Source organism: Delphinapterus leucas, chromosome 1 (assembly GCF_059928025.1).
Source record: "Delphinapterus leucas isolate spDelLeu-1000000601 "Yukka" chromosome 1, BTC_Dleu_Yukka2, whole genome shotgun sequence".
Taxonomy (NCBI): domain Eukaryota; kingdom Metazoa; phylum Chordata; class Mammalia; order Artiodactyla; family Monodontidae; genus Delphinapterus; species Delphinapterus leucas.
In genome coordinates this window covers 51,455,971-51,471,989 of record NC_143129.1, presented here as the reverse complement: position 1 = coordinate 51,471,989, position 16,019 = coordinate 51,455,971, and the positions used below count along the sequence as shown (strand labels likewise).

General features: G+C 33.2%; 1 protein-coding gene across 7 annotated transcripts in view; it reads left to right on the top strand.

Moving 5' to 3' along the window:
• The window catches only part of SWT1 (SWT1 RNA endoribonuclease homolog), a 96,194-nt gene that overhangs the window by 27,445 nt on the left and 52,730 nt on the right, over positions 1-16,019 (top strand). For all 7 annotated transcript variants that reach the window (XR_016392900.1, XR_016392901.1, XM_089909880.1 and 4 more), the window contains 4 exons: positions 4,150-4,295; positions 5,885-6,048; positions 7,420-7,558; positions 12,255-12,403. Coding sequence is in view for 5 of the 7 variants with exons in the window: in XM_089909880.1 (XP_089766006.1) it covers positions 4,150-4,295; positions 5,885-6,048; positions 7,420-7,558; positions 12,255-12,403 (598 nt within the window). In the remaining 2 variants the exon portion in view is untranslated. The remainder of the gene's footprint in view (positions 1-4,149; positions 4,296-5,884; positions 6,049-7,419; positions 7,559-12,254; positions 12,404-16,019) is intronic.

Here is a 16,019-nt window from a genome sequence, read left to right as displayed (position 1 = left end):
TTTAGCTGCATTCCACAAATTTTGATATGTTGTGTTTTTATTTTCATTCAATTTAATATATTTTATAATTTTCAGGAATTCCCTGGCAGTCCAGTGGTTAGGACTCAATGCTTTTCACTGCCGGGGCCCTGGTTTGGATTCGATCTCTGGTCGGGGAACTAAGATCCTGGAGCCATACGGCGTGGCCAAAAAAAAGAAAAAAAAAAATTATAATTTTCCTTATAATTTCCTTTTGACCCATAAGTTATTTAGATATTTGTTACAATTAATTCCAAATATTTTCAAAATTTCCAGTTATCTTTTGTTATTGATTTGCTCTTTAATTCTGTTATGACTTGAGAACATAATCTATATGATTTCTATTCTTTTAAAGTTGTTAAACTTTGTTTTATGACCAAGAATAAGGTCTAACTTGGTGAATATTTTATGTGCACTTAAGAAGAATGTATTCAGCTCTTGTGGGTAGAGTATTCCATAAATTTTAAATAGGTCAATTTTATTGATAGTGTTGTTCATGTCTTCTATAACATTACTAATTATCTGTCTACTTGTTCTATGATTACTGAGAGAGGAGTATTGAAATTTCCAACTGTAATTGTGGATTTGTTTACTTCTCCTTTCTGTTCTCTTTGTTTTATTTCATGTATTATGAAGCTCTGTAGTCAGAGGCATACACATTTAGGATTGTCTTCTTGGTGAATTGACACCTTTCTCATTATACAATGTCTCACTTTGTTACTGATAATATTCCTGGTTCTGAAGTTTCCTTTGTTTAGTATTAATATTACTACAGTTTTGTTTGCTTAATATTTATATTGTATATCTTTTTCATCCATTTACTTTTAACCTATCTGTATCTTTATATTATTTTGTGGATAGCATGTAGTTGGTACTTTTCTTTTTTTCCATTCTGACAATTTCTGTCTTTTTAATTGATGAGTTTCTACTATTCACAGTTAATTGGTTGGATCAGAATCTACCATTTTGCTAATCATTTTCTATTTGTTCAGCTATTCTTTTCTTCCTTTTCCTTTTTTTTTTGCTTAGATTAATTGTGGTGCCATTTTATCTCCATTATTGACTTTATACCTTTTTGAAAAAACTTTTTAATGGTTACTTCAGTGTTTATAATATACAGCTTTACTTGATCAAAGTCTACCTTTAAATAATATTATATTGCTTCATGTATATTGTAAGGATTTTAATATGCTTCATATTTCTCCCTGTCTGTTTTTGCTATCATTGTCATATATATAACCTTTACAGAAACAGTAAACACAATACTTTGCTAATATTTTTGCTTCAGCCATTTACCATCTAAAGCAATTAAAAATAAAGTGAATATTTTAATCTTGCATTCCATTTTTAGCACTCTTCATTTCTTTTTTTGGATCCAAGTTTCTGTCTGGTGTCAGATTTCTGGTCATATTCATTTTGCCCAAACAACTTTCTTTGACATGTTAAATCTGTTGGCAGAGAATTTTCTGGTTTTATTTGTCTGATAGTGTATTTATTTATTTATTTTTGAAAGATATTTTTACTAGATGTACAATTCTGGGTTGATTTTTTTTTTTTTTTTTCTTCTGGTATTTTAAAGGTGTCACTCCATTTTCTTCTAGCTTGTTTGGTTTCTGATGAGAAGTCTGCTGTAAATGTTGTCTTTTTCCTCTGTGTGTAATGTGCCTTTTTTTCCCCTCTCATTGCTTTCAAGACTTTGTCTTTTGTTTTTTTAGCAGTTTGTTTTAGCAGTCTTTAGCAGTTATGGCCAGTTGTTTGTGTGTATGTTTGTGGTAGAGGAGAGGAAATTATCCTGCTTGATATTCTCTGAGCTTCTTGGATCTGTGGTTTGGTGTTCATTTTTAGTTTTGGAAAATTCTCAGCCAGATATTTCTTCAGATATTTCTTCTGCCCCATTCCTTCTTTTCTCCTTCTGGTATTACAGAATTACATTGTAGTAGTCAGCATCCATGATGACTCCAGTGATCCCTGCCTCTTAGTATTTTTTGTTTGTTTGTTTTTGTTTTTTCTTTTTTTTTTTTTTTTGACTGCGCTGCATTGTGAGATCTTACTTAGTTCCCTGATCAGGGATGGAACCCAGGCCCCCTACAGTGGAAGTGCAGAGTCCTAACCACTGGACTTCCAGGGAATTCCCTGTGCCTCTTAGTATTAATGCCCTTGTGTAGTCCTTTCCTACATTGTACCAGGATTGGTTGTGTGACAGATAGCATGCATCAGAAGCGATGGTATGTCACTTCTTAGATTAGGTTATAAAAGACTGGGAATTCCTTCTTGGGCACTCTTGTTTCTTCCATCTCTCTTGGATCACTTGTTGTGGGGAAGCAAGTTCCATGCTGTGAGGAGCCCTGTGGAGAGGCCCACATGCTGAGAAACTGAAGCCTCCAGACAAAAACCGGTGAAGGGCTACTCCCTGCCTATAGCCACATGAATGAGCAGCAATTAAATCTTGAGATGACTGCAACCCCAGGCAATAGCACGCTTCACCTTTGTGAGATACCGTGAGCCAGAACCATTCAGTCAAGCTACTCTCAGATCCCTGACTCTTAGAAGCTGTGTGAGATAATAAATGTTTTTTCAAGCTGCTAAATTTTGGGGATTAATTGTTACACAGCAGTTGACAACTAATACATGCATGTATATTGGACCATTTGATACTGTCCAACAGCTCTTATGTATTTTTTTAACCTTTTATTCTCTTTTTGTTTCAGTTTGGATAATTTCTTTTGACCTGTCTTAATGTATGTTGTTTCTTTCCTCACTTGTGTTGAGTCTGTTGAGGAGCCTGCTGAAGGCATTCTTCATTTCCATCTGGTTTTACATGCTATTCACCTTTTTCATTAGAGCCTCTAACAGATTAATCAAAATTATTTAAAATTTCCTATCAGATAGCTTCAACATCTGTGTCATGTCTGAGTCTGGTTCTGTTGATTGCTTTGTCTTTTGGCAGTATGTTGCTTTTTTTTCTGGGCAGAATTTATATGCAGATTTTAGGACTCCCCTTCTCTGTGGTTTCCTCCCTTCTTCAGGTTCCGCCTTAACTTTCTATATGCTCTGGCCAGTCCTGAACAGTGCCCTCTGACATTTCAAGCCATAAAGGCTGTGGCTTTCTGTTGTAAGGCAGTGATGAGTTAGGGAATACCCTCAGGCAAAAAGATAGAAAATTGTAGCTCTTACCAGTGCAGCATCTGCTTCTTGAATGTAGATTCCCCTCCACCTTCTGCCTACATATGATTGCCTTCTAGTGCCTTCAAATAGGGTTTTTTGGGGTTGTCTTTTTTTGTTGCTTTTGGTCCAGATTTTCTAATTCTTGTTGTGGGAGGGTTGGTTAGTCTTACCAAACTACTCTGCCATTAACAAAAGCTGGAAGCCTACTAGTTACAAGAACAACAGTTTGGTAAACACAGATCTGATCATGTCATTTCCCCATTGAAGCCCTTAAATCTCTTTCCATTTATTAATGTTCTTGCCTTTCTCTGTAGCACGTAAACTGGTCTCATGCACTATGCTCTAATCATACTGGCTCTTTCAGCAAATCGCAAATTCACATCATTTGTCTTATGCTCACTCTAAGGAAATTTATAATTGCTTACCCTGTGTAAATTATTTATCTTATTATGGCTCTCTGTGTTTATCTTGGGATGATCATATTCTTGTGTTCAAGTCCATCTCCCACTTACCGGGTATAACTTTGGACAAGTTACTTAACCTTTTTATACCTTGGTTTCTTTCTTTCTTTTCTTTTCTTTTTTTTTTTTTTTGGCCATGCTGCATGGTTTATGGGATCTTGGTTCCCCGACCAGTGTGAAATGGGGATAAAAATTAGTACCACTCCTACCTAAGAGGTTTCTTGTGAGAATTAAATGGATTGATATATATATAAAGTGCTTAGAACAGTGAGTGCCTGGTACCTGGGAAACATTCAATATATAATAATAATAATTATTCTCAAAAGCTCAGATGATTTGATTCTAGTGTATATTTATTTATCTTCTATATTAAAAAAAATTGTTATCGTTTCTTAATATATATGCTGAGAATCACCAACCTCTGATTAGATTCCATGTGTTTTTAGTTGCCATGTGATTTATCTTATAAAAAATAAAATATTTTTTCCTCCTAACCCAACCTTAGGGATGATAGAAATTTAAGAAACAAAGGCCTAATAAGTGGTGTGAAGTCACTCAGTAAAGAAGAATTGAGTGCAGAATTATTAAACTTATCTCTGAACACAGTTGTATGTCATCAGCCTTGTATATCTAAACAACAATTGAAAGCAGGTAGTATTCTTACTACAAATAATTAGAAATATATCATATTTTATGTACTAAGAATATTGATAACAGTTGGAATTAATAGTAAATTTTTATTTTGTACATTGAAAGTAACATTGTTTGGAGTATTTTCTGGCATAAATGGTAGAGATGAATGAATATTATAATGGTAATCCAAGAGAAAATATAACATTGTTGCCTTCTACATATACTTTTACAAATTAATTTGAATTTTTGTCTGTACACTCACATACATTTTTATATATTTATAATCACTGTGTGCATCCTATTTTTTACCTCAGAGTATACCTTTTAAATTAATAGTAGCCACAGGAAATAATTCATTTGAGGTAGAGAGAAATTTTTAGTTTATTTTAAAAATTAGTTCCATATTCATAACTTTCTATTAATACAGTAAAAACTCAGTAATAGAGAAACTTGAAGGACTCTAGTAATAATTTTTTTTTAATTTGAACAAATATTTAAGAAAGCTAAAGGCAATACTGCTGTTTTATCTTTTTCCACCAGAATAATCTGTTCTATTGCTTGATATTTGTTGAAATATATTAAATCTTACATAATTTAAAAATACATCCCTCCATTTCCCTCTGGGAAGAATAATTATTGAAGTCTCTAAAAGCATATGTATATGCTTCATGTATTCATATATCACATGCTACTTATTTGACCTTTTTGGTAATAAAATTTCTTTTGTCATAATATTCAAAATGGCATTTAGAGGGAGTAACAGAATATTCTAGCATATGGTTTTTCAAGGGAAACATGCGTTTGGTTTGCCCATTATATTACTGTCATTTTAAATCCTTGGTTTGTATTTGTAGAGATATGCCCCTTAATACACTGAATTTTGCCATAAAGAAATTGCAGTTGTTTGCAGGTGTCAAAGTAGTAATTATATTGAAATAATATCAATTAAAATAATCAAAACTTATTTTAGAAGGGGAAGGAATAAAAGCGGTTAAGTCAGAGCTTTTAGTCTTTTCAAAGCAATTTATTAAATGTGAGTTGCGATTGGAAGAATATATTATCTTTGGAAGAAAACATTTTGACCCATAGTTCTTGGTTTTCTATTATAAATAGATGCAAAGCATTATTTTAATTTTTACTTTTTTTGACAATAATAAAATTTAAACTTTGGTTAAAATATCACACACATTTCTCAAATTTCTATTTTAGTAAAAACATTTTGTCTCCTTTTGTCAAAAGGTAAAGCTTTTGCTAATGTGATATATTTATGTTGAGTCTAAAACAACTATACTAGAAATAAATGTTTCTAAATACTGTTTTATTTTTAAAATTATTTATTTATTTATTTTTGGCTGTGCCGCATGGCTTGCGGGAGTTCCTCAACCATGGATTGAACCCCGGCCACGGCAAGTGAAAGCCTGGAATACTAACCGCTAGGCCACCAGGGAACTCCCATGAATACTGTTTCAAAAATATTCATTTGTTTTTAGGATCAAATACTAATTATATCCATTAAATGTTTATTATTTATGGCCAAATACTAATTATATATGTAAAATATTTACTATTAGTGTCCTAAATAAAGCCTGTAACTATTTGTTTTAAAGAAGCAACACCTTTAGAGAAGAGCTGTGAGGAGGAATCTACAAACTCTGGACTGTGCATTCCGCTTGAAAGCATTGTATCTGATCTCGAAAAATCTCTTGGAACAGCTTTATCTTCAATATTAGAAACAGAAATGAAAATTGCTTTTGGAAACCTTTGGATGGAGGTGATTATTTCAACTCTTAGTTGAAAATTTCCTTTTTATTGCTAAAGATTTATTACCTTATTTTAAGAAATATTACTTATATAAGATGTGTAAGCTTTATTGTAATAATGTACATCACATTATATTTTTTTCTTGAAGTTTTTGGAATAACTCTTTGAATGCTAAGGGTTGGGTATTTCCTAAAGATTAGGACTGTATTTTATCATTCATTTTTTTGAATTTTATTTTATTTTTATAGAGCAGGTTCTTATTAGTTACCTATTTTATACATATTAGTGTATACATGTCAATCCCAATCTCTCAATTCATACTACCACCATCACCCCCACCCCCCCTTCCCCCCTCGGTGTCCATATGTTTGTTCTCTACATCTTATCATTCATTTTTTTCAGTGAACAAATATTTGTTGTGTGTCTACAGTGTATCAGACACATTGCCTCCATGGAGCTTAAATTGAATTCAGAAAACCTCTCATTTTAAGTTTATTTGAGTCAAAATGTCTCGTATAGGGAATTACCTTAGCAATATGTTTTCGGAAAGAGAAGTTAAATGTTAGCTTATGTCATGTAAATATGAGAATCAGAGTATAAATTTGATATTAGTAAAATATTTTGAATTTTCTTTAGATTCACATCTTTTCTGCAATCAGTAAAACACCACATTTGGCAATAGTGGCCTTTTTAGTTTAATGTTTGTTTGCTATTCACATTTATCATTAGGAGAAACTTTGTTTCCCATCAGTTGTATCTCTTCCAGATATTCAGTGAGCTTCTAATATTTGCCAATGTGGCTTGATTATATTATCAAGTCTTGAACCAAGATGATGAAGAATGATCAGATTCTTCTAGGAAGGTTGACGTAAATTAGATTTCATAGTAGAGTCTAGGAAAGTCATTGCATATGAACGATTCAAAAAAGGATGTGCTGACATCCTGTAGTACTAAATGATCAATCTTCTTTGTAAACATGTCTTTACAAGAGTGTAGCAAGTGTCAATTATAGTTGACAGTTTTTTTCTATATAGATTATTTTCTCTAGTTTTATGAAATAGATTGATTACCTCATAGAAGTGACCATGTTGAAAAGTAGATTGACAACTTTTGCTGATTAGAACTATGCTTCTTCTGATTAGAACTGTGTTTTTGCACACATAGTTTCTGAAGCTATAAGGATTAATACTAATATGAATTTTACAAAAGCAATTTGCAGTGGAATTAGCATTTTAAGATTGTGATTGGTGTTTAATAAAACATCTTTTAGTTTTAAAAGAATTCAACTATGTTTTGCCTGGAAATATATGTAGGAATTCCTAAATAGGTACTTTTAAATAATAGGAATAACAAGTAAATCAATGATGCTATTTTTTTCTAGGTGCTGTACTTGAAACCACCATGGACTCTAATACATTTATTACAGTGCTTTAGAAAACATTGGTTGGCTGTATTTGGATTAGTTGTGGAAAAGAACTTGCTTTTAACTGTTGAGAGCCTATATGAAAATCTCTCTAAAGGTTTGAATCTTTTATCTTGTCTTTGGAAGTGTTGTATTAAAGTCAGACTAATAGATATACTCCATGGAATGTGAAGATGAATTAATAAGAGATTTGTCAATTAGTTCTTAACCATTTATACTTCTAATTTCTTAAGGAAATTTATGGCAGCTGGATGAATGGATGCAGTTCCTAGAGCTTGTAACTGTTAATTGTATCATTGTTGATGTTCCTGGATATTGTGAATATATAATTTTTAATAATGTTTGAAAACTTTTAAAAGTTTATTTAGGTATGCAAATAGAATTATGTGGATTTTTTTTCATTTCTCATCGTGTTTAACACACAAACTTTTTTTCTTTTTTTTTTTTTTTTTGCAGTACGCGGGCCTGTCACTGCTGTGGCCTCTCCCATTGCAGTGCACAGGCTCCGGACGCGCAGGCTCAGCGGCCATGGCTCATGGGCCTAGCCGCTCCGCGGCATGTGGGATCTTCCCGGACCGGGGCACGAACCCTTGTCCCCTGTATCGGCAGGCGGACTCTCAACCACTGCGCCACCAGGGAAGCCCAACACACAAACTTTGACTACATTTCATGTACTAATTTAAAAAATAGTTTATCAAGGTTTCTATTTAAAATACATGGATAAGGAATAGGAAACGTTTGGCTTTGGTGCAGAGTGAATTTTAGAACCAAGACAAGACTAAAATCAACCACTTAGTTGGTAGTTTTTAAACTATGTTGCACAGAACCTTCTTGAAGTGCCTCTGGAGTTGCCACAGATTGGAGGTGGAAAGGTTGATGGGGAGCCTGATAATAGCGGGCCTTTGGCCCTCAACCCCAACTTTAGCCATTCATCTTTCTTTTGTTTGTTTATATATAGAGATTCCATGTATGATTAAAAAAGATTTTCTGCTAAGAAGCAAAAGATGCAAAAAGCCCTGGTATAATGTTATTAAAGTCTGTGTTTTATTGATATGATTAAGGAAACAAGAGAGGGTAGATGATTTGTCCAAAGTGAACAACTAGATTTGTCTTGCTATACCTTTAAAAAGCAAAGTATAACCATTGTTAGGATGTTCAGTTGGTTCTTGACTTTTCTTAAACTTCTAACATGAAGTGATCTATTCTGTTTATTATTATATGTATTAGTTATATCCTGTCTACTTTTAAAAAAATAACTGGGTATATGTGAGCCTTTACATGACCACCTGAGTACAGGAGGTTTTAAGTTGGGCTTTAAGGTACAAGAGCCAGGTAATGAAGAATAAGAAAGATAGTTTTACTATAAAACATGTGAAAATAATTGAACACCCTTGAACACAGATTTTGACACTAAGCTTCCTGGAAACTAAGATAAAACAAAAACATTCTGTGGAGGGGTATGCCAGTTCTCTCTCTCTCCTCAAGTATAAACTCTTTGAAAACATTTTATATCTTTAAAAACTTCCCCAGGGAATTTAAAGTGCCTAGTCAATACCTTATGACTTATATATGGAATAAGTCATAAGGTGTAAGTCAATACCTTATGACTTATATATGAATATCTATTTCTAAAAACTACTGATTTTTTTAAAAAAGACACACTTTCCAGGCATTGATCTTTAACTATGGAAAATATTTATTGGGGTATTATTATATAAGGAATATATATATATGGAATGACATACTGGACATGTCTCCAAAGCAGTTTTACAAGATATATAGAGACATTGTCCATATCTTTTACTAGGGGCATAATTTAGTTGGTTCTATCAAAAGAGAAAGTCCATAGGGCTTCCCTGGTGGCGCAGTAGTTGAGAGTCCGCCTGCCGATGCAGGGGACACGGGTTCGTGCCCTGGTCCGGGAAGATCCCGCATGCCATGGAGCGGCTGGGCCCGTGATCCGTGGCCGCTGGGCCTGCGCGTCTGGAGCCTGTGCTCTGCAATGGGAGAGGCCACAACAGTGAGAGGCCCGCATACCGAAAAAAAAAAAAAAAGTCCATAAATCATCTTGAACAAGATTTTCAAAAATGGGATCTTGAACAAGATTTTCAAAAATGGATTATCTAGTTGCCATCTTCCATTTGTCCGTTTTTCCAGGGCTGGGCACTGTTTTGCTCTTACATACAGCTTAGAGGTAGTAGTCAGCAGCTCTAACTATTTCTTTCTAGTAACAAGAAAACTGAAGAGACAGTGACTGCTCCTTTTGCTAAAAACTCATTTTGAGGATTATTGTGTGCATAATTTATTGATCCTTGATCTGAAAGAATCTGATGCCTGATATTTACTGACTTGTGAAGAACACATAATAGAATTATAAAAATGCCTTCTGCTCTAAAATAATTTTGAATTAGAAAAACTCACAGTTTATGATTTTGTTTATAATCTTTTAATAGTATCCTCAGCTGTTGAATTATACATGTATTTAACTACAGTATACCAAGCATGTATCTTTAGATCAATTTGTAGAAAATTGTGTAGAAGATGAGTAGTAGCTTTTTCTGACTTTGTAGTCCCTATTAACTTTAACCTAAATAATTATTGATCTTATATAAGCATTAAGTTATTTCAACTATATAGATTTTATGTTGTGTCTAGGTACTGAATTGATCATTGTTATTATACTTTTGCCCATAATCTTAGTAAAGAATTCTTGTAAGACAGAAATCAAATGATTAATTCAAGGATATAAGCCTTACCAAACATAGCCTACACTGGAGAAGCACCCTTAAGAGAAGTTGTGCCCAATTTCTTTTTCTGAGATTTACCTACATTCTGTCTTCTGTAGCATCTCTCATCTCTTCTTTTCCCACAGGAATTTAAACTAGTCATTGATTTAAAAAATAACTAGGGGCTTCCCTGGTGGCACAGTGGTTGAGAGTCCGCCTGCCGATGCAGGGGACACGGGTTCGTGCCCCAGTCCGGGAGGATCTCACATGCCGCAGAGCGGCTGGGCCCGTGAGCCATGGCCGCTGAGCCTGCGCGTCCGGAACCTGTGCTCCGCAGCGGGAGGGGCCACAACAGTGAGAGGCCCGCGTACCACAAAAATAAAATAAAATACAATAACTAGAAGTGTTTTGTAAGAAGATAGACTGGTTGTTTGCTTGATAAAAGGGAAGCCAGAAGCTTGGCTATAACCGTCACATTAGATTAGAATTTCTGAATTTGTGTAATTAATTATGAAAATCTATTTTTTATTTTCACTTAACCTTTCAATATTTCACAAGCAAATACTTGTTGTGTAAGTTATACAGAGAAACTATTTTTTTTAACTCACAGTGCCAGTGAAAAACCATGCCAGTGTTTCAGACTATAACAGAATTTCTGAAGCTGTGAGCATTAAAAGAAAACAAAACAAACACATTGTAGCATGGTTATTTTAAATGCCTTCAAAATCTATTATGTAGTATTCTGTCTTAATAATAGAAATAGTTTTTTTTCTGTTCTGAATTTTGGTGACATTAGAAAGTTATTCAACTTCATTGTTCATAACTTTTTGAATCTGAAATTATTGACACCACTTCTCCCAGTTGGTTTGAGAACTTAATGTAGGCGATTTTAGTTCCTTGAGAGAAAATTGTTATATCTTTAAGTTATTACTTGTAGATTAACTCACTTTGCTAATTTATGGGGGGAAAAAATTTTACTAGCGTCTCTTGCCCACAGCTCACTGTTACCCAAATTGCTTACTTTTTGCTGAGGTTATATTGTGTCCAGAGAGAACACATTTTCAATAAATCTAGTATTACCTTTCATGCAATGAAGTTTGAAGGTAAATCACTACATGATAACTGAGTTGATTATGAAAGGTTCTGCATATAATTTAAGTGCTTACCGCCAAAATGTGACTCTCTGATACCTCAACAGTAATATGTATACAAACAACCTCAGTTTTGAAAATCTGTAGTTTAACTCATTTGGTGGTTATCTCTTTTCTGAAGAGTTTAATGTTCTTTCATTTTCTTTTACTTTTTTTAAATTGAAGTATAGTTGATTTACAATGTTGTGTTAGTTTCTGGTGTATAGCCGAGTGATTCAGTTATATATATATATATATGCATATTCTTTTTCATATTCTTTTCCATTATGGTTTATTAAAGGGTATTGAATATAGTTCCCTGTGCTATACAGTAGGACCTTGTTCTTTGTCTATTTTATATATAGTATGTTGCACATTTTACTTTTACTTTGAAGTTGACCTTGTTGAGGGACATTCTGGAATCTGAATATAGTCTCGGTATCCAGGACCCACAAGGATAGCAAAATTCTCAATGCTCAAGTCCCTTATATAAAATGGTATAGTATTTGTGTATAACCGACACACATTCTCCTGTATACTTTAAATCATCTCTAGATTATTTGTAATACCTAATACAATGTAAATGCTATGTAAATAGGTGCCAGTGCACAGCAAATTCAGGTTTCACTTTTTGGAACTTGATGGAACTTTGTTGCCAAATATTTTCGATCCATGGTTGATTGAATCTATAGATGTGGAACTGGTGGATATGGAGGGAAGGCTGTACAGAATACCAGAATGAACCCCAAGAACTTTGTCTAAAACTAAGTCTAATTGTTGCTTTTTACACAAGAGAGATAAATTAGGAGTAGCCTATAGGTGTAAATGCATACGCTTCTTAAATTTCATAATTATTATTATATTGGTTTTCCAAAAACATTTTTGTGTTGTATACTCATTCTTACATATTTTTTCCTTCTTAATTTTCTGTTACCAGCTAACAATGCAGTGGATTTTACAACAGTGAAATTGCTGCTTCAGGATTCTAAAAGTTTGCTACATGCTTTCAGTACAAGGTCAAATTATGATGGTATTCTTCCACAGGCCTTTGCTCAAGTAAACAAACTACTCCAAACATTTATAGAGGTAAGATACCTTTGGAATGCCACTTAGAGTAGCTAATCACATGCGTTCTAAAAATGTATTGGGCAGACAACAGTAGGTAAAAGATTTTAACTTATTCTGACATACTAAAAGTAAATATTAAGTGAATTGAATGGCGAGTAAGCAATCCTTATTACAAGTTATAAAATACATCCTCTTGTGGAAGCAGTGTCACAGCAGTTGTTGGGATTTTATATTATTTCATTTATGAATAGAAGAAAGCTATGCATTGTTGCTGACTACTCATTTTTCAGTGCTCCTGACCAGTGGATCACAACATGCATCAAGATACTTTGGAATTTTTTTAAACATTCAGATGCCAAGGCCCTCTCAAATTTTACTGAATAAAACTTCTGGCAGTGGTACCCAGTAATGTTTTTGTTCTTGTTTCATGCTTTATTTTGAAATAGTTTCAAACTTACAAAAAAATTACAAGAGTAATATAAAGAATTCTCATATATATCCTTTACCCCGATTTCCCGATGTTAATTTTTTATCACATTTGGTTTATTGTTTTTCCTGTCTATCTACCTGTCTACTTATCTAACCAAAATATTTTTTCTGAACTGTTTAAGAGTATGTTGCAGATATCATTCTCCTTTACCCCTAAATATTTCCATATATTTATATCCTAGAGAATAAGGGTATGTTATGTAACTAGTATAATTAATCAGAAAATTAATATTGACATAATTATCTAACCTGCAGACCCTATTCAAACTTGCCAATCGACCTACCAATTTTTTAACAAGTCTCCTCATGTGAGTCTTACACAGTCCACCTAGCACTGATGGCCTTTTTGCCCCTTTAAAATAACTATGGGAGTTTTGTCCCTGGTAATACTGTATTTCTACAGTCTTGTAATTTCAAATCTAGAAAATTCTGGATAGCTTATATGCCCAAAATAGCTCAAAAAACTCAGCATCACAATTACTAGGTAAGCTATTAATGGTACTTTCATCTAATATGTATATATCATATTCTTTTTTTCTTTGAGTTATTGGCCAGGTTTTTCTCAGTGATTTTTTCTGGTAACATAGGTCCCACTACTTATGAAGTAATGAAAGGATTAGATGATATTAAACTTAGTCATAGTTGGTGAGGAAAGAACTTACTTGCTTAAGAGAGTATCTTACAGAGTGAAAAAGGATCTTTTTGATAAACTCATAGGAAATATATGATAATTCTTGAGGAAATAATTGATTTAAGGGGTGAATGATCTTTTGGTTTAAGATGACCAAAACATCGGTAGTTATATTTTTCTATGGCAAGTGTGACTTTTAGAACCTTTAGTAGGGAAGAATGGACCTGGAAATGTAGGAGTTGCAGCTTGAGTACTGTACTTGAACTGTGTAGGGGAAAATACATTATCCTTTTCCCTCACAGAACTGAGCCCTGAACCCCATCTTTACTGAAACAGACATGGTGAACAAGATGAAAAGTTCACGATACTCACAGGCTTAGCAGTTTTTGAATTAAAATTATTGAGAATAAAAAAAATTAGGATTGACTGAGATAAAAATGTTAATGAATATCAAGATTCTTTCATCAATTGGAAACCTAGCAGTGGGAGTTACTATGAAAATGTGATGTTAAAATTTAGTGTTGTTTATCACATAATGGTATGCCTAAGATATATTATATTGCCTCCTTTTAAAAATATTGAATTATTACTTAGTAAGTTATTTCTTCTTGGATCCTGATTTTCCAGTTGTCACATTGGTAAGCTTCAAGAAGGCAAGTGGCAAAGAATCTAGTATCCTCATTAGTGCATTTCCCTCAACACTCGGCATTAGTCTGATTGCTTGAAACAACCTGTGTTGTTTCCACAGTTAGAGCTCTCAAGTGTTGCTTTATTTTCATGTTTGAAACAATTCATTGTCCCAAGTCAGCCAGGAACATTGTGATTTAGCTTGGGCTCTTAAAATACACTTTCAATAGGGTTTTGTTTTGTAGAATACATTAGATTTGATATATGACCTGAATACTTAGTCATGTGTCACTAACATGAGCAACAACAAGTAGATTACCTCCAGGAATAGGGTATCTAAATATAGTAACTATAAAAAAAAATTCCGCCGTATCTGAATTTACCAAGTGTAGAAAATCTGGAAAAGAGAAATATTCATTATTTGTTTGCTTCTGAGAAACAAAAATGGAAAGTTAAGTAGCATCATTTTCCAGATTTTTGTATAGATGGGGTGGAGAAAAGGATATATATTTTTTTCTTTTATAAGCCTTTTAACCACCATAAAAAAAAAAGACTTGCTCTTCCAGGAGATAGAATAATTAAAATAAGCCTTGTTAATAAACTTTAGGCTTGTGTGCCTCAGACTTCCCATGCTACTAGTTGTGTTTTTACCTTCTGGTTATTTAACCTCTCTGAGCCTTAATCCTTTCTTTTGTAAAAAGAGTATAATAATCTCTGCTTCAGACCTTTCATGACAAATGAATTAATATTTGTAGAGCACTTAGTGCCTAGCACATAGTAAGTGCTATATAAGTGTTTGAAAAAGCAATCCATTTGCATAGTTGTATACACTACTGTTTGACAGCTGAGGAAAAGCACTATGCGGTGAGTAAACACATTTATTTCAGAACAAAATACATCTTTCCATTCATGTGTATTTATTAAGTTCATAATTAATGTAAACAGGCAATTTTCTTCCTGCCTCGAAAGAAATAAAAGGGAAATATTCTCTTTATAGTTGGAGAGAGATTATAACCCCATTCATAGACTACTGAAGGTCAAATTCTGTTCATGCCTCTTAGCATCTGTGTGACCTTGCATGAGTTACTTATCCTTTCTGTGCCTCAGTTATAAAATATAGATAACCACAGATGTAATTGTGATGGTTAACTTTCTATCTATATATAAAGTTCTAAGAAAATTATAAGTAAAGTTCTTAGAAAATTCTTGTACATGAGAAATGCTAAATAAATATTAACTGTTACAGTTTTGGAAATTTCCTTTCTTTTTAATTTGATAAACATGAAACTAATAAACCATGAATAATCCATGAAGCTAACCTTTGAAATCATACTTTTATCAACAAAGGAAACCTAGAGATTTTATTTAAGTTCACAAAGAAGTTATAGTAGTGCCAAGTCAAAAAACCCAAGTTAAAATCATAGTTAAAACTTTTTTCCGTTCTATCAGATATATTTTTCACCTAAGTTAATATTTTCCCCCAAGGTGATTTTTTTTAAAAATCACTTGAACCAGTAGTATCACCCTTTTACCCTGCTTAAAAATATGCTCAGATCTATTCTTAAATACTTTTAATTGGTCATGCTATTTACTGTACCATCTCCTTCCGTCAACTACCAAACTTCTTAAAAGAGCAGTCTATAACAGTTGTTCCCATTTCTTTGCTCACTTATTTCTTCATCCCTTACAAGTAGAATTCTACTTCTATACTCTGTAATAAATAGATTGGAAATATTGTTTGATATAAATGGAAAAGGAAATTTTTTTTTAGCTCTGATGCTATTCTGGGAATATTCTATACATAATCAAGGACAAAGAATAATCAGCACTTCCCAGAAAGCTAGAACATTTGTAAGCAACAATTAGCATTCTTTTTCTCTCACTTAC